The sequence below is a fragment of the Micropterus dolomieu genome, linkage group LG22 (genome assembly GCF_021292245.1).
Source record: "Micropterus dolomieu isolate WLL.071019.BEF.003 ecotype Adirondacks linkage group LG22, ASM2129224v1, whole genome shotgun sequence".
Taxonomy (NCBI): Eukaryota; Metazoa; Chordata; class Actinopteri; order Centrarchiformes; family Centrarchidae; genus Micropterus; species Micropterus dolomieu.
Genome location: NC_060171.1, coordinates 24348379 through 24367648, shown reverse-complemented (window position 1 = coordinate 24367648; position 19270 = coordinate 24348379). Strand labels below are relative to the sequence as shown.

The following is a 19270-nucleotide window of genomic DNA, read 5'->3' as shown; positions in this document are numbered from 1 at the left end:
GGGGGGGGGGGGGGGGGGGGGGGGGGGGGGGGGGGGATTCCTTTTTAAGTTGCAGTCGAATCTGATTTGTGAGATGAACCTCAAGATAAACCTTTGTTGCTGCCATGAACCAAATATGTTTCATACTTGAGTATTTATTTTTTTTAGATGCCCTGGTGACGGAGGGAGGAGAAAACTTCAGTCAGGGCCAGAGACAGCTGTTCTGTCTGGCCAGAGCCTTCGTCAGGAAGAGCAGCATCCTCATCATGGACGAAGCCACTGCGTCCATAGACATGGCAACGGTCAGTGTGTTTTGAGAGTGCCGTGAGGTGGTTGTTAGGTGGACATTAGCAGTAAAAGGGTAAGATGAAGATGAAAAGACGTGAGGTGAAGGGATGTGAAGGAAATTAGAGAAACTGAAACGGAGGAGGTGGAGACAATAGGTTCACTCAATGTGAAGGGTGAAACAAAGTTCACCGGCTAATTGTCATCTGTTGTTCCTGGAAACAAAGAACAATGGGGAAAGGCATAAAACTAAATAGTTAAACGTTACAGACAGATAGAAAATCTTCAGTCCAGGCTGTTCACGGCATCCAGCAAACATCAGCAATTTAGATTTAGTTGCTGTGAAGTGTTGGTTTAAAGCACGTGTTCTTAACCTTTCTGGCAGTCCGACCCCTTTTTGAGAAAATATTTCGATTGGAGAGCGCTTTCTGAGACTGGCCTCGCGTTTTGGCCGCCTGCTGCGTCCTGCATTTTCAAAGGAGCACTCTGAGCGCACAGAGTTGAAAAAAATTTAACTCTGGGCAGAAAAATGCCCGACGTCATTCGCGTTTTTTTCCATTGTTCAATCTAATGAATGGAGAGACTGGCCCTCAGTTGTGATGACAGAAGTTCACAGTTGCTTGGATTGTCCGGAGACTGCAACAAAAACTGTCCCCAACTCATCCTAAAATAAGCCTTAAACCTACCATCTTTAAGACGAAGCCCCTGGACCAACTGGTAGGCTACTATCGTTGTTTCCTCTTTCTGAGACACGGATCTCCCTTTTCCTGTTTGAACACCTCTCACACTCAAACAATGCCAGAGCAGGCGCCTTCCGTTTTTAACAAGAAAAAACACAGACCTGCGAGTTGTGATCAAGTTTCTGTTAATATGACAGTTATTAGGCTACTCAGCAAACCAAATATTACAGATTGCTGGCGCTATAATCTTTGATTAGACTGACAGGACAGCTGTCGGTTGGTCGGCGGTTGCATAGCAATATAAAAAAAACGCAGCGCTTTGCTCTTTTCTAAATTCAACCAAAAAAGGCATCGCCGTGCGGCTTGCGTTATCGAACCTGCAAAGCGCTTTCTGTCAGATCAGGGCCTTATTCTTCTTTGGCGTTTTATAGAGGTTGGCATTACCCCACCTGATTGGTTTAAACAGTGCAAAATATTTAGTGTCCACCCAAAGTGATTCCATTCACAACTATAGTCCCTCTAGTTATTTTTAAGTTGTTTTTTTCCTATTTTTATGTCTATAGTAGCATTCTCGCAACCCCCAGGGAACCACTGGTTTAAAGCATTAATCTGTCATTATGGGGGTTACATCAGGTTCTAGACAGGTTTGGATCACAGGGTTGTACCTTTTAACTAATGCTTTTAGAAAGAAAAAGGATAAAAAGAAAGCTGAAGTGGAGGAGGAGTGCAGGAAGCAGAAAGAGAAAGAATGAAAAGGAGGGAAAATACACAGCACAGTGAAAGCCTGAGGGCAGTCAAGTGTCGGCAAATGGCTGCTTCTTACTTAAGATCCTCTCCCGAATGATCAGTCACAAAGAGCAACATTACTTACAGTAACGCAGCTGCACTGCCCTTGAGGAAACACAGTTGAGTGTTTCATCAGGCACACCAAGATGAGGAACAAGAGAGGTGACAGTTTGACAAACGTTTTTCAGGGGTCAGGGTTTTTACCAGCATGAAGGAACATGTTTTACTTTGTCTCCCACGTGTACTTTTGTCAACATGAACGCAAGTCTGTGGTAGTCAACCTCCTCTCCCTCTGCTTCTGTCCTCACAGGAGAGCATCCTGCAGAAAGTGGTGATGACTGCTTTTGCTGACCGAACAGTAGTTATTATAGCAGTGAGTACCCCCCACCTCCACGCATGCACACACGCACGCACACACGCACACACACGCACGCACGCACACACACACACACACACACCTTGCAGGATTGTGCTGAAAAGGTAAAAGGCAAGAGAGAAAAATAGGAAGGGGGGTAATCACAGCAGATGCCAGACCTCCAGGACAAATTATTTTCTTAAGGTCATTATTAAGTAATTGAAAAGATCATCCATGAATGTTCAAAAGTCATAACTTCCTACTTTAGATATTTCACATGAACTTATCAAGAAAACCCGAAGCTCCTATTTCATCTTTCCTAAAATAACAGCCAGATTACACATATATTGTACTACAAATGACTGAACAGATGTACAGTAAGACATTGGTGTGATAAAGCAATGCCTTTTTTGTTTATAAAGACTCATTTAGGATGTGTAAGCCTGAATTAGCTACAGTGGAGCCTCTTTCTCTTTCTCTCTGTCGCTGTGAAGTTCAATGTAGTGATCGCTTGTCTTGCCCTCTGCCACGCAGCATCGCGTCCACACCATCCTGAATGCTGACCTGGTGATTGTGATGAAGCGGGGGATCATTCTGGAGTACGACACGCCCCAGGCCCTGCTGGACAAGGAGGACAGCGTCTTCACCTCCTTCGTGCGAGCAGACAAGTAACACAAGAAGAGAGAGAGGAAGGATTAAAGGAAGACATTCAAAGTGCAATTGTCCCATGGAATATATTCCTTTTATTTTCTAATCATGTTGTATATTTGTACATAAAAAAGATAATTCTTTGTTAATAAAACATAAATTATCATTTACATTTGTGTTTTCAGTTGGGGTTGTTTGGGGGAAGGACTTGGATTGAGACTACAGTGACAGAAATGTTTTTTGTTTTTTTTGTGCTTGTGTGAGACTTTATGGCCTGTACAAAACAAATGAGTCATCAGCGGATCGCAGGTTTAAAATGACCTGATGCACAGCTGAGGAATACATGATGCTGTCCAGAAAGACAAGGCCAAGAGCCAAAAACTCAGCATGGTGATCATCTTCATATCCTCAAGGGTGTCAAAGTGGGATGAGAGGCTACACCTACTGAAGCCAGGACTGACATCTGACATTACAAAGTTATATGGATGCCAGAGGAGTGCAGTGGCCTGTGAAATAAAGTCTGTCCTACGAGAGATTTCAAAACCCAGGACTGGATGTTAATGAAACGACTGAATCTGGTCCCTGGGGGTGAAAAGCCCACTTCCTATTGATGTTAAACCAACTGCCCAAGGATGATTTACTGTAGAGTGCCCTATATTTAACCCATTATATATTCAGAGTATGAGCTGCCTGTGGCATTTAGGCTGCACAACTGAACAGTTCCTAATGCGTAACGGGCCCACTGTTGCATTCTCTTTGAAAAATCACAGGAAGGGGGTACCACAGAGATGGTGGAGGGAGGGACTGCCTCTCCACCTCACCACGTCTCCATCTCACGTTACCGAGCTATAGTGAAGTGGCGGAGTGAGCGCGGAGCCTATTGCGCCACTAAAGTCTGCCTTCTCCTCCAAAGGTGATGAAACTCAACTCAGAGATCCATTATGCTCCCGCGTCAACATTTTACATCTCACTGACTTTCCTCTACGAGGTCGCGGCGAGTAGGCACCACGGGTCGGTGGATTCATTATGGGACTGGGTGGCACAACTATGCCCGGTCGGCCAGTGTCGTGACTGACGGCGGCAGCTGCAGAGCTGGAAGGAGAATCTTCTCATGGGACTTCGCGGTTGTGTAGCGCCTGATCTGGTGGCAACGTGAGGAGACACATACTTCCAGAAAACGGTCGACAAGAAGACTCCCCTTCCTTCGCCCTACAGCTGCCACGGAGCTGGCCGATTGGTAAGAAACCGGGACGCACCGGGAGAGAGGACGGCACTTCGTCTTTCAGCCGGGCAGAGACGAGCCAGTACTTTCAAAGCCAAAAACGCTGTGGGCTACATAGTATGGGAGCGCTATGTTGTCCAGGAAAGGACTCATTCCTGATGATTACCTGCTGACACGTTTAGCTGAGGGTGTCGTGCACCCTAAATTTAATTCGAAACCGGGGAAAGCTCGGTTCATCGCCAAGAACGGCACCTGCAATGTAGCGCATACCAACATCCGAGAGCAGGGCCGATTCTTGCAGGATGTCTTCACCACTCTCGTGGATTTAAAATGGCTCCACACGCTCATCATTTTCACCATGTCCTTCCTGTGCAGCTGGCTCCTTTTCGGGATGATCTGGTGGCTCATTGCCTTTGCACACGGCGACTTGGACCAGAGAGGAGATGACTTTGTCCCGTGCGTAACGGACATTCACTCCTTCTCCTCTGCTTTCCTTTTCTCCATAGAGGTCCAGGTGACCATCGGCTTCGGGGGCCGGATGATCACGGAGGAGTGCGTCTCCGCCATCATCATCCTGATCGTGCAGAACATTGTCGGGCTGCTCATCAACGCCATCATGCTCGGCTGCATCTTCATGAAAACTGCGCAGGCCAACCGACGCGCGGAGACGCTCATTTTCAGCAAGCACGCAGTCATCTCCATCCGCAACAACAAGCTGTGCTTCATGATACGCATCGGGGACCTGAGGAAAAGCATGATCATCAGCGCCACCGTGCGGATGCAGGTGGTCAGGAGAACTAGCACCGAGGAGGGCGAGGTGGTTCCCCTGGACCAGATTGACATCCACATGGATAACCCGGTCGGCACCAACGGCGTCTTCCTGGTGTCCCCTCTCATCATCTGCCACGTCATCGATAAGGACAGCCCTCTGTATGACCTGTCCGCCTCTGACCTGCTGCACGAGCACATAGAGGTGATCGTGGTGCTGGAGGGGGTGGTGGAGACCACGGGCATCACAACGCAGGCCAGGACCTCCTACGTGTCGGAGGAGATCCTGTGGGGGCAGCGCTTTCTGCCCACAGTCTCCGAGGAGGACGGCATGTACGCGGTGGACTACTCCAAGTTCGGTAACTCAGTGAAGGTGCCGACACCGTGCTGCAGCGCCAAGAAACTGGATGAATCAGGTGGCATCGCTCAGTTTAAACTGAACGAGGGCGTCACCTCGCGGGGGTCTGTGAGAAGGCGGCGGGGCAACGCGGGGGTCCGCAGATCCAGGGTAGAGACCTCGTAAACTAATAGTCCATGTAAACCATGTCTGCCAGCATTTTTTACGAGAATTGTTCAAGTTTGAGGATTGTTAAGTGACAAAAATCACATTTATTTCATAATTAATATATATAATGGATTACCTGTAATCAATAAATCATGTGCAATCCTATGCAGTCAAATGTATACACACATACGCACGCTGTTAACTCAGGGTCAGCGTGGAAAAGCACAAAGACAGAATGCACTGAGAAATATGAGATGTGGGTTTTATAAAACCTGAGGAGTCCTGTTTGATCTTTTTTTTTTTTTTTTTTATTAAGGGTGACTGTATGTATCTAAAAGCAATAAAGGTGACTGCTTCATGTGAAGTGTGCTGTGGGTGGAGAGGGCAGATAATATGATTTAAAAGGGATACTCCAACGATTCAGTACTGCAGAGCCCCAACGATGCTGGAGTTTTGAGGCGATATCAAAATTTGTAGTAATGATCCAGCAGACAAAGCTCTACAGTTTTTACACTGTGCAAGACATTTTACAGATGAAAAATACACTATAGTTAGTTTGACCACAAACATATCTTTGCAAATACCGATAGGCTATCTGTCATAAGCCACTATATCAACTGATAAATTATCCTGGCTTTTTGTACTTTGTGTTATTTACTAATGAGTCATTTTATTTCTATGTGACCCTCCCTGCCTTGACTTCTACTTCTTTCAAATTTCATGCAAAGCAGGTTTTCGGATATAAATCTGTAGCCACCAAGCTCAAATTGGGGTAACCCTTTACCCATGTCCTCATTATGAGTGAACTACGTGTAAAATTGGTGAGTTCCCCTTTAAAAACAGCACCGCAAAAACACTACTTTCCTCTTGCTTAATTTACACAGACACTCTCACGTTCATACAAAAGACACAGGCAGGGTGGCATTTCTCTCTTTTATTAGATTATAATTCGCAGAGCTTAAAATATTAAATTGCTTTTAACTTAGTTAATAATTAAAATACATAAAAACGAGAGCCAGAACTGAAGAACCCTGCAAAAAAAAAAAAAATAAATAAAAAAGGAGAATTATAAACCCAATCCTCCTCCATATAGAGGCTATGTCTGACAGAACCCGCTTGTGATTCTTTGTCCAAGTCCAAGCAGACTGTGCATCTTCTATACATGTGTAATGATACCATTATTGTTATTATTTCTGAACTAATTTTCCTCTGATAATTTTTTTTAAGAAAAGCTAATTTTTAAGGGACAGATAAAAACAAAAAAACAGAAGTGGAGATTTTTTTGTTTTTCACTGGGAGTACTGGTGACTGTTAAACAGCAGAGAAGCTCCACACCATCTACGCCCACCCCCTCCTTTCTGTCGCCATCTCTCCCTCCCTGGGCCTGCAGACATTACCTCATGTCTTTGTCCTTCTGTGCTGCTGGAGTGGGTGTTGGTGGTGGTGCTGGTGGGTTAGCGGGCTGCCGCTGTGTTGAACACCAGCAAACAGCTCTGATTCAGCCTCACCGGTCTGTCTCAAAGTATCACATTAAATATCTAACACACAATCTTTATAGTTTCTTCTCTCCCTGTTTCTGTGCCGTTCTCTACATGTTTGCTGCCCTCTGCAGGTAGGCTCTGTGACATGGTTGTTAGGGACACGCCAGGCGATTATGTGACTATACTGTAGTTAAATACGATCGACAACTGTCATACGAAGGACTGAGCAGTCTGGTGAATAAGGGACAGAGACTGAATAAGGAGAGTGACTTCTCTCTGGCAGCAGTGACGTATTCTCTCAGGTCCTGAGTAGGAAGCGCTTTAATCGTCCCCAACATGAACAACCCAAACAGTGATTGGCTAGTATCGCCCCGTCAGGCAGTAACGTGGCTCCCTACTGGCCAGCGTAATGGCCGTCTCCCGCCGCAGGCCACCTCCCGCAGCAGGGGAGGGGGAGGGGGGTGGGGAGGACGAGCCCGCAGGAGAGCACAGACGCCTCTTCTCCATACATTAACAACACTGTACAAAAGTAGGTTGAAGCAAAGCAGAGCCCCCTTCCTGTACTGTATGTTAGGTAGAGGATGGAGGGAGGTGAAGGGCCGATGGACACACCGCACCCCCCTCCACACAACCAACAAAAAAATAAAACTGAATAAAACGTCAACAAAAATAAAAGTGAAATAAAACCAAAAATAAAACATACACATACTTTTTGTTCCTAGTTTAAATTGCAGAGAAGATGGGAGGGATTTGCCCCTGGGAGGAACACTCACGCCAATTCCTGCTGGCGTGACAAACCCAACCCCCCCCCTGCCAACCCCCCCCCCCCCCCCCAAAAACCCTCCCCCCTCTTCCGGCTGGTTGGTTGGTGTCGTAGCGAAATATAAGGGTGGTGGAAGGTCTCTAAAGTCCTGCTGGCACCGACGAGGAGGGGGCCAGGCTGTCTTTCCTTCTCTTCTCTATCTGATCTTCTATCACCCCCAGGGCTGCTGTCTCAACGCCGCCCCCCGCTCATCTCTCCGTCACATGGTTTTGTGAAGAAGGGGAGGGCGCAGAGGCTGGGGTGGACGGGGCCGGGGTGGGGGCGGGTGGCGGGGCCGGGGTGCAGAGGATTTCGGACAGGTCGTCCATGATACAGGTCTCCTTGGGGTCGACCAGGTTGAATTCCCTTACGAAAACGATGAAATGTGCATACAGAGTGTTCAAGTGGCCCTGCAGGTCCAGAGCCACCGTCTCTTTAAAGTGCGCCCAGTAGAGGTGAGCCAGCACGTGGAACAGGTACCGGCAGATCTTCTTTACCAAGGACTCAAAAGAGTTGGGGAACTCTTTGCCTGAAGGGAGAAAAAGGGTACAAAACAAGACAGGAGAGATTGGATTAGGCACAGGAATCACCAGTGTATTCTATAAATTTATATCAACATGTCCCATGAAAGACCATAACCAATGCGTTAGGTTGTCTCTCAAAACTTTCTGACTTCCATACCCCGTGTGTGCCACTCAGCCCCAAGCCTATTCTTTACTACATGTTAACATTAAAAAAAAAAGAAAAAAAAAAAGGGTCACAAATATATCATTTCCTTTGTACTAGAGTTTTTAGAAAACGTTACTCAAACTATTTTCAATCGAGGACAGGCCTTTTGAAATGAGGAAGCGACTAGGTCATCAATTAGTTCATCGATAGAAAATGTATCTACACTGGTAAAAATAATCAATTCACTGTTTCAGTCGCTTTTCAAGCATAAATGAGAAATCATCTGATTCCAGCTTCTTAAATGTGAATATTTGCTTGTTTCTTTGTTTTCTATATGTAGAAAAAATATCTTTGGCCTGTTTGGACAAAGCAAACAATCACAAAATGTCAACTCGCTAGGGGTTTTTTAGAATGCAAACCAAATGATTAATGAAATAATAGAGAAAGTGACAGAAAAAAATTATTTCTAGATAAAACAAGTCCTTCTATGTTTTTTCAATGAACTGTTTATTGTTGAACCACCACTCATTTACTCAATCCCCAAATTTGAACATGAAGCAGCAGGGGGCAGCAGCACAACACCAGTGACTTCTGTAGCCCTTCACAGGCCCTGCAGGCCTGGAAACTGAGACACTCACCGTATTTTGTGGGAAAGATTTCCTCATCTGTGACCAGTTTCTGACAAAGACTCATTACAAAGTCGACATATTGTGGAGCAGTGCACTTCGTCTTCTTCCCCCTCTCGTCATACCAGTAGTATATTCTAGAAAGAGACAGACAAAGAGGATCAGTGCTTGTCATTACACCCTCCACAAATCATCAAAGAGCAAGGTATCATTCCACAACTTTGAGCTGGGCTTCAATTCATCATAATGAAAGTTTTCGAAAGAAAGCTTGTGCTTCATTGTAGTGATAGACCGATTAACTGGTTGGCTCATTAATCGCGCATTTTTGGGTCAATGAGCATCGGCCCGATACCTGCACTCACGAGGACGATATAGAAAAAATGTCTGCAGGCAGCCTGGTCAGTGTGGCTGCTGTGGAACAATGTTAGTGCTCCCCCCTGTGAGTTTTGTGGTGAAAAAGTTAGTTTGGAGCCCTAAATGTCAACATCGTCTTTTCTAAATGTGAACACGTTTCTCTCATCGTAAATGTCAGCTAATCTAATCTAAAACCATTACTGGCTAGTGTTAAATGTATATTGATACACTGAAGAGAATAATGCAGCTGAATGACGTCACTTAGTGACAAACTGTACCCCACTCTCCCTTAAACACCAGTCAGGTTCTAAAATCTACAGCATAACCCAAAGTATGTTTCTATTTTATTCATTGATAAAAGAAAATCCAATCTAAAACAACATGTTACTGGCTAAGATAACATGTATATTAGTTTGTACTCTGCATGGAATAATCTAATTACACATGATTTGATATTGGCATTATAGATCGGCCGCCCTGCTCTCTAAATACCGGTATTTATTCAACCATTGAAAAACCCTTATCGGTTGACCAGCAGTTCATTCAAGCAGGATGAGAAACAACACATGCAGGTGGCCAATGAGACGCAATTGGCCCTTTTTCCTCACCCAGCGAAAACCCATACTCCCAATGTCATCTTTCTGAACAACGCAGATCAGAATGAAGACAGGGTGCACGAAACTACAAACTGTCTCCTGTGTCTCATATGGACACATCCTTATCCAGATATCATGTCTATTTTCATTCCAGTGGACTTGCTGAACCCTGCGTCCAGGAGCTTTCATTTCCCGATTGAGCCAAAGTCCCCGCTGTTACAGGAGTTAACGGGACATGGACCCTCCCCCAGTCCCGGGCCAGTCCCGCTGCTGGTCAAACATTACACACGGGGGGTGACCCAGATAGCTCAATTGTAGGCGGGTGGATTGGAGCCATAGTTAACAAATGTCAAACAGCAGGTCGGCAGACACCTTAGAGACAGATGAATGAGCAGCAGGAGGTTACTGGCGAGCTAACAAGGGAGGAGACGGTGAAACAGGACCGGTAAGGTAACCAAATAGACAAAAGGCGAGCTGACTGATCAGTGAGCTGGAAAAGGTCAATTAATGAGCAGATAAAACACTGAAAAGAAATGTGCATGCAGGTGTTAGTGTTAGCGGAGTGGGTCTGGGAGGCAGTGGGGCAGACATTAAAAATCCTGAGGAATGTAAATCGTTCACATAACTGACCCTGCATGAGCAAAACCTACTGACCACAGCGCCAGGACAGACTAGACTTACTCACACAGGATTCGACTGTGTGGGAGAGACACTGACTAAACTACAAACATGCCTTCTCTCGACTCCCACACACTCGCCCAGATGTGATAAAGCTAAGGCCATATACAGTATGAAACGCTACTACAGAGGGGGGTTTACTTACTGTTTATGTACACATGGGTTGGGGCTTGATAGCATTTTATTGAATGTAAATTTTTACAAATTGCTTACTTAATATTTTAATAACAAAAAAATGTTGTACCTTTAGTTTGTGTCAATTTTTCAGGCTTGTTTTGTAATGTAATAAATTGGGTTCATAGCAGTCTCATGTTTTCTCTATTCTCACGTATTGTTTTAATTTATTTATCATTTCTGATTGAATCCCCTCTCTAATCTCCCAGATATTTTTCATTTCATTTTGGAGGTTACAGGATGGGCTACTGGTGCTGTGGGTGGGGTTAGGTGGTTATGAAATGTCATCATGGTGGGAATGGTGGCACACTGTACAGGGTGGGGACAAACAACATATATGTTGCTATGTGGCGATTTGATATCTTGCTGAACAAGCACAGTGTCTATGTTTAAAGGATGTAATAAAAGCAATAAAAAGTTCATCATAAAACCACAACTATAACTTAAAGATTACATGTTGGAAAGCGAGCTAAATGACTACCTGGACGTTTTGTAGTCTTGGCTTAGGACATAAAACATTTCATAAGAGATCTGTAACAGAGCTTAATGAATCTGTGCATTTTAGCAACCAAATCCAAAATGGAACTGGCTTTAAGAACCCAACACTAATGAACAGTGTGAGCGTGTTACCACACATCTCCTTCTCGCTCTCTGCGACACACACACCCATCTATCCACCCACCCATACAAAATGGGTCTAAATAGCTAGCAAATGGTTCCGTTCCCTCATAGCCCATGGAAACTTTTTCCTTCTAAAAATAGTGCTGAGCTCTGCCTTTGGGCAGGGGCACTGACGCTGCTGTGACTGTGGCTCAGTCAGTTTTCACCACAGAGAGGGGTGCGGGTGCCAGGTCCTGCACGGGCAGGAAAGGGTGGGGTGCCGGGCAGCGGGGAAGGTACAATCATAAATGGTGGGCCTCATCTTAGAAACACAGTGTTGACAGTCAGAGTTTTAATCAAACAGAAATGCATTAAACCTTTGAGCTGAATCCGGAGTGGAGCTGTGAGACAAACTAAGAAGTCCAATCCTTTTTCTGTTTTTCCTCTTGATTAAGACATTACCTCTGTTTTCCACAGGTCAATAGACCGTGCAAACAGAAGCATGTTAATCTGCTTTCTTCACTCTTTACATACCGCAGGCGAAGCACATTTGCTTCCTCCTTTTCTCTGGGTTAGTAGCTGTAGCTTAAAGCCAGGGTAGGCAATTTATTTCAGAGGCATTTTTTGTTCTATTTGTTGAAATTCCCTTTACATGCCAACCGCGATCAATAAATGAAATGGAAAAAAAAATCTTTTGCAGGAGGATAATAATGAGCACAGCTAATGACTGGCTGGCCTGGCTACCTGTGTGCACTCTGCCCGTGTACTCACTGAGAATGAATATGTGTTTTGGGGGAGTAGCTTTGGAGAGAGTCCTGAAGGGAGGGGGTGGGTGATTTTTACTTTCAAAATCAAACCATCTCTTGCTAGTTTCTTCAACGTTGCCTAACCTAGCTTTAAGGAGACAGAAGTGAAAATATTCCACTGTTGACTGTGAGGTTAACTCGTGACAAGTTTTTCTTTCATAGCAACATTTGGCATGTGTCATTTCTCAACGGCTGTGTTGTTTGTCATTCATGTCATTGTCATTTCTTTGTCCAGGGTGAGCGCGCTTGTAGGCTGCGTTTGATGTGTGACGTGTAGTGATTGTTTCTCCAAGTGTGGGTAATCAGGTTTTTAGCCTTCAGTGAGAAATGAAGGCCTCTCTCCAAAGACAAGGGCTCACACATAAAGATGGCACCCCACCCTGACTGGGTAAACTAGTTAGATAAATATTTACACTTGCCCTGTTAGCATGGCGTGAATAAGCCTCCATGTTATGATTATCTTTTAACACTACACTACCACTACACTAGGCAGTGTGTGGGATGTGAATATAATGTAAACCTGCCCACATTAAATATGCTGTAAAGCTGCATACTGCACAGTCCAAGATGACCAGTGTGGCTGGTCAAAAGAGTGCGCCACTGGGCTACGAGTCATCCCTCGCTGCCCGGGGAAACATCGCTTGATGAATTAACCAATGGGACACTAGATTTCTGATGAATAAACCAATGGGCCTCGGCAGGTGAGTGATGAATAAACCAAAAGCAGGGGAGATAACTTACGTGTTGCAGGCCGTCATGGCTTGACAGGTCTCCCCAGTGCAGAACTCTGAGATGGTGCTGTACTGCAGGTTGATAAGGTTGAAGAATGTTGTCGCTGTGGCAAAGACAAGAGAGAGCAGCACGTTATTCAGTGTGTGTCGTCAGTTACGCAGGAATGAATCGTCAAGGTCATTTATTTATCACTATACAACACAAGACTGCACAACGAAATGAAAGTTTATAGCCCCTTCATGCTACAAAAATAGAAATTAACAGATAATTATATTTATATCAGAGGACTGAAGTACTGTCAGAACATAAAAGTGGACTATTTGGGTCTCCTGTGGATGATGAGAATACACATACAGTACTGTAGAGTGTACACTGCAGCGCATTAGTGGGACAGTCACAGTCACATGAGCACACTAATCCATCAGGTCACCACATCCTTAAACAGTGTGAAATTTGAAAAATGGGAGCCGCCTACAGCTTCAGTAAGCATGAAACAGGTATTTTCTGTCACGTGGGAAACTCTTTCACAGCTTGCTTTGCTGTGAAAGCATTAGGCAAATCCGGGGTCTATTGCGTGTAGAGAAGAGAAAACCTTTCAGTCACAAATATTTGTTTTTCTGTTAGATGTATTCAGACATGTGCCATCTTTCTGGTATGTCGACATTCCTTAAACTGTGTGCCTTTGTTTGCAAATAATGAATTTACTGAAAGCTTACAACAACATATTGCAGGAGTCATCTCATTCGTTTGGAGCACTTCAAGGAAACATTCAGTGTTGAGAGTTTTTTTTAGGCCTGAGCGAAGTCAACATAATCAACCTCAACTAGCTGAAATAAATAAACAAACAAATATAGATAGTTTGATGATTTACTTTCGGTATTACAATATTACTATTTTGTATATAAATAATATTACATGATGTGTTCATGCAGAGGGTACACTGATACAATACTTAACTTGCAGCAGAGCAGTGCAAGCCACACTTTGTTTAACCTGCAGCTTATGATGCTTAAATACGGTCCACTATAAAGTGAAGTAGGAGCAACAGCATGGTCAACCCTTTAAAACGTTTCATATAATAATTTAGGCTTCTGCGCTGAACCTCTCTGAGCAGCAGTGAACTGATCTGGCTCCAATTTGTGAAAACATGTCCATGATTTTCTGTCATGTTGAGCAATGTAATTACTGTCATTTGGATTTCTCCTTCCACACAGAACAAAGAAACACAAGGGCACAATTTGAAAGTTGTACTGTCTCACAGGAAGCCTTCAGAACCCATCCCCTCTTTTCCTGCTCAACAAAAAAGCCGCCAAGTGCAAACATATTCAGTGTTGCACTGTTGGTTTATACAGGTGGGAAGAATTAAATGACTCCAAATCATTATTGATTTGGTTCAACAAACTATTAATCAAAATGCTGCTCAGCCCTATTGTTTGTGTTAAAACAACTACTGGTGGATACAAGTCGATGTAAGCCAGCTTATATAACCTCCACTTTCAACACATTAACATGTGAAAACATGCCCACCTGTTTTATTGGTCTAAAATGGAAAGAAGAGCGCTTGCTTTTTTTCCTACCCTTTTCTCTCGCGAGCACCTGGCTGGTTTGGATACATAACCAAAACAAAGTCAAGGAGACAGAAAAAATAAAGAGCCTGATGAGATCGATCAAGTAGCAGTGAGTTTACAGAACTCCAGAGACGCGGCTCATAATGACAACTATAAATTTCAGTGAGAGTTAAAACACTGCTCTGAAGCTGGTGTTTAAAGAAGCGGTGTGTGTGCTGTTACTGGGAACAGGCTCAGTGCTGTGCCAGGCCTGCGTCCTGTTAGCGACTTGGCTCTGTCAGAGTCACATCTCCAACACCACTGGAACATTGTGTCATCAAGACAAATGCATACCAGCTTAGAAAAACAATTCCAAACCCTTGAGGAAATTTTTACATAAGTCAGAACAAATGCTGAGCTTGACTAAAGGATTTTAATGTCATAAATGAAATAATAGGCCCCTAAAAAAAGCAACGATAACAGTGTTCCTAATTATAGTAGCAGTTTCTGTTGGACATCTTGATCAGCTTTGTGTTCATTTTCTACCACCATAGTCACTCACTGTTGCTGGCTAGCCATTCGTTGAGGTCTATCTCTCTGGGCAGCACCACCAGCTCCTTGAGGTCAAAGTCCACAACTCGGATTTTTGTGTACTCTAGCTCCAAGTACTGCTTCTTCTCTTCTGCTGGAGGCTTCTTTCCGTTTGGCTTCGTCTTCGACTTCCTGCAAGGCAGAAGAAAAGAGGACAGGTTGAGGAGCTGCAAAAGACTTGAAAGAGGGCTTTAAAAGATTAAATTACAAAGCAATAAATTACAAAACTGCAGTACATTTACTGCTTAATCGGACATAGTTGTGAACGGGAGTCAATATAAACTCTATGATGGACTGCTAGCATATTCATTTTCCAGAAGGGCCGACATGATGCCACCTTAAAACGTAGTATCCAAACAGATATTCAGGTAGTGTCAGCCAAATGCTGAGCCAACACGAATGTGGAGGACCAATCAGCACAACTTGGTTCTGCAGTAAAATTCCACTTGATGAACGGTGAAGTCAGCAGGTTATTTGTTACGCATCAAATGCGCTGCAAATGGAAAAAGCCACTTGCAGAAAAAGTTACAAAGACACATCAGCCTGAGCCCAGACCCACAGATCTATAAACTAACTGAAACTCTTTACTTGGCTTTTTCGAAACTGAATTTACGGCAGCCTAAACAGACCAAACAAAGATTCCTCTGTTCCTGACCTCTAACTCTGACCTGTGACATAATGTAGGTCTATAGCTTCCACAGAGACAGCCGTCCCCAGCGCCTTGTACTTCAACTGCTAGTTTTAGCATGGGGATGTCATATCACACTCTCCCTGCACTTCCAGGGCTGTAACCTCTCCTCCCCCAGCCCCTGCTCCCCGTCTCTATCAGTGGTGGCAGTGCAATCTGGGGTCAAAGATTAGAAGGGCTGCGGGGGGTCCAGACGAACATTTCACATTTGTGCCACTGGTGAGCAGTTTTCATTTAGGTGCACCTGGAGCTGGGCGGTACAGCCTAAAAAGGTACAAAGGTAAAAATCACAGTATACTTTATATATTATGGTATACAGCAGGAGGTTTTCAAAGTGTGAGGAGGGCCTTTCCAGGGGTGCTCCAAACAGTTTGAGGGGAGGCTCAGTGAATGGAAGTGAAACAATATTACATTACTTTTTGCATTAGTTATCAAAAGGCGATCACATAGAATAGCCTATGTGTTAGAGTTCAGAGACACAGTAGTTTTGGGGAACTGCCCCCCCAGTCAGAAACTAATAAATGCGTTATGAAAGATCTTTTTTAAAAACTATTTTGTGTAGTCAGAAGTTATGTCAAACAGCAATATAAGGTTATTTTGGCTCAAGTGTTGACTGTCTATGTGATCAAATAATATAATCATGATCCCATAGGCATTAAGGAATTGAGCGAAACCTACCAAGTAAACTTAAGATGTGGTGGGGGGCCGTTTTCCAAGCTTTGTCTGAGGGGAGGCCCACAGTATCAGACTATGAAAAACCCTGATATACAGTATCTCATAAAAGTGAGTACATCCCTCACATTTTTGTAAATATTTGATTAATATCTTTTCATGTGACGACAATGAAGAAATGAGATTTTTCTACAATGTAAAGTAGTGAGTGTACAGCTTGTAGAACAGTGTAAATTTTACATTTTGTAAATTTTTGTGTGGCCACCATTATTTTCCAGCACTGCCTTAAAACTCTTGGGCATGGTGTTCACCAGAGCTTCACACACATGGAGTCCTCTTCCACTCCTCCTTTACATGGTGTCATTTCTTCAGTGTTGTCAAATGAAAAAATATAATTAAATATTTACAAAGATGTGAGGGTTGTACTCACTTTTGTGAGATACTGTATATATGCTTTTCAAAATTCTTCTGAAGGGGTAAAGCACTGGTATTCATACTGGACATATTTCATATAGGACAGAAGTATTTTGAGAACATTTACTATGCAAACTACAATAATAAATTCCAAAAATATAAAACCTTTTGTAGTTGTCTATTGAAAATAGGCTATTATTTGAAAGAATACATGAACACATTACCTAATTTCTAGAAGGTTATTTCGTATCTCACCATTTTAATTCTACTTAATTCTCCACCTTATTTGGATATTTTCCATCAGACGCATGCAAACACCTGTGTGTCTGACTGCTTACACCTGCCTCAGAGTCCTCGCCTTTCTCCGTTTCTCACTCCCTCTGTGTTGTAAATCTGTTGACTTTCTTCGTCAGCAGTGTGTTTTATGAAGTCGCCCAAAAAACATGACTTGCGTTTGGGATCACCAGCGATTCCATTTTCACAACAGCAGGTGAGCCGCATGTGGAGGAGGCATGTTGGTCTTGACGTAGCTTATAAGACTACTTAGATAAGGGGGCAGGGGTGACGTAGGGTCAGGCCTGGGTATATTTTCGTTACGACAAAATAGTCCAAAGAAATGTGGGAGGCGTACAGGACGCGGTGTCACACATGTGCAGACACACAGAGGAAAGACTAATGAAAATGTTTTTTTGAACTTGACAGATTTTTGTCCACATGTGTGACCACAGTGGTTGCACCCTGGACTGATACATGAGTGAGACAAATAAGACAGAGGAGGAGTAGCCTGGCACAGTCATTACAAAATCCAGACATATGTAATGGGACTATCCAACAACCCTTCTTCATCACGTTGAAAGTCAGAGCTAACAATAGCCAACTTGATCAGTTTTCTGTTTTAGGCATTCCTCATCCTGTAATGACTATTCCTTTTCTCAACTGTTCCCTACATCTTTATTTCCCTCCTGCTTGGTTCTGCTACCGTTGTTTGGGTTTGCTTAAGGACAAGGGAGTTTCAGTTTACTTCGAGAATTTATTGTGCTTTTGTTGACCCTCGTTTCCGCCTGTCTAGGGCTCACCCCCTCTATCTTCAGTTCTCATCCCTCCTCTCTCCACACCCTCTTTCTAAACACAGTGATCCAGCAATGTGTTCTTGGCTCTTGACTTCCCCCTTTCCTTTCCCACTCACATTCCCAGATCACCACCTCCTACCATTCCCGAAAGACAGCAGTTCTGGCTCCTGGACCAGCGAGAGCTGTTCTAACAGCACTAATGATGAGGGATCATAAACACTATTTTCCAGCAGCAGCCAAAAAAACCCCCTTCTCACTCTCTCTCCAGCTCTGCTGCGACTAACACTCGACTTTACAGAAAAGAAGCAACAGCTGGTGGGGCTTCTGCAGGAAAAGGGGCTTTCACGTTCACAGTCCACATGTAGCCAGAGATATTAGAAATATATTTAGAGAGAAAGGATTGAGAACTGGGGGAGGGAAGAGAGAAGGGGGAGTCAGAGCAGAGGGATAGAAAGGAATGAGAAGAGGAGGTAGATCGACACAGACTCAGCTGATATCCATGGGAACTAATAAACACTTACAAAACATGACAGGCCTGTGGAGCACGAGGCCTCTTGGCCAGAGCACCTTATTCAAAAGCCCTTTGCAATTCCCCTCTCCAGGAAGCGTCGTCCTGCTTTCCATCTCAGCAAACAAGGGAAGGCGTGTCAGCATGTGGATGTATAGGGAGCCTGCAGCTGTTTACTTTGTAAATGTTTAAATTTCACCATTTACATGTCCGTTGTCGTCTAATTTAGCCGTCAGGAGAAATGCTTAGCTGTAAAACTGCCTTCGGGCCTCCTGTGAAAACGTTACGATCTGAAGGGAAAACATTTCGCAGTCACGGACACGCACACACATTCTCATTTGCCGGGTAATGACTGATTAAGGTATTCGGCTCATCTTATCAGGCCAATCCTGAGCTTGTTTTGGCCTCATTTAAAAACCAAGGACATCGCAGAGTACACTGCTGGCTAATTATTAATGAGTGGCCACTTTCTGTTTCACCCTTTTCCAATATCTTGTCTTTCTTTAGGCTTGTAGGCTTTTCCTTCTCTCGTTTCCTCTTCATGGCTCATTGCCCTCTCTTTTCATCTCTTTCTGCCCTTACCCTTCATTTGTCTGTCCCCAACTATTATCCTGTTCCAACAGCTTCCCATTTACCTCACTCCATGACTCACATTTCAATTACTGTTCCCTCCCCCCCCCCCCATTTTTTCTTTAACTTAAGGCTCCTTCCCCTGCCTGTTTTATCATTTGTTTAATTTCTCCTTATCTCTGTCTAGTTCCTTCTCCCTCTCAATCCACCACCCCCACCCCTTCTTCCTGCACATGAGGGCACAGACAGATTCATGTGGTCCGTGTGGTTTTGCGCTGTGAGCTACATGTTCCATCATGTGAAAGAGCTTTACCCCGAGGATGGAGCTTCATCCACAGATACAGTCAGCTCTCACAACTTTTCAAAGGCTTTGCTAAGCTCCTGAGGAAAAAAAAGAACAAAAAGTTCAGCTCCTGTGAAAGGTTCAACGTGCCCCCCCCCCCCCCCCCCCCCCCCCCCCCCCC

General features: G+C 44.2%; 3 protein-coding genes across 8 annotated transcripts in view; 2 read left to right on the top strand and 1 right to left on the bottom strand.

The window, feature by feature from the left end:
• abcc8 (ATP-binding cassette, sub-family C (CFTR/MRP), member 8) overlaps nt 1-2903 on the top strand; it is an 82550-nt gene extending 79647 nt beyond the window's left edge. For all 3 annotated transcript variants that reach the window (XM_046036203.1, XM_046036206.1, XM_046036205.1), the window contains exons 36-38: nt 148-281; nt 2041-2103; nt 2620-2903. In XM_046036203.1, coding sequence (XP_045892159.1) covers nt 148-281; nt 2041-2103; nt 2620-2757 — 335 coding nt within the window. In that variant the 3' untranslated portion in view covers nt 2758-2903. The remainder of the gene's footprint in view (nt 1-147; nt 282-2040; nt 2104-2619) is intronic.
• Nucleotides 2902-5588, top strand: kcnj11 (potassium inwardly rectifying channel subfamily J member 11). Its single transcript, XM_046036207.1, has one exon. The coding sequence runs from the start codon at nt 4086-4088 to the stop codon at nt 5244-5246; it is 1161 nt and encodes a 386-aa protein (XP_045892163.1). The 5' UTR covers nt 2902-4085; the 3' UTR covers nt 5247-5588.
• A 1972-nt stretch (nt 5589-7560) lies between these two features.
• The window catches only part of mob2a (MOB kinase activator 2a), a 65731-nt gene continuing 54021 nt past the window's right edge, over nt 7561-19270 (bottom strand). For all 4 annotated transcript variants that reach the window (XM_046036211.1, XM_046036209.1, XM_046036210.1 and 1 more), the window contains exons 2-5: nt 14856-15016; nt 12756-12849; nt 8819-8943; nt 7561-8040 (exon numbers count right to left, since the gene is read on the bottom strand). In XM_046036211.1, coding sequence (XP_045892167.1) covers nt 7721-8040; nt 8819-8943; nt 12756-12849; nt 14856-15016 — 700 coding nt within the window. In that variant the 3' untranslated portion in view covers nt 7561-7720. The remainder of the gene's footprint in view (nt 8041-8818; nt 8944-12755; nt 12850-14855; nt 15017-19270) is intronic.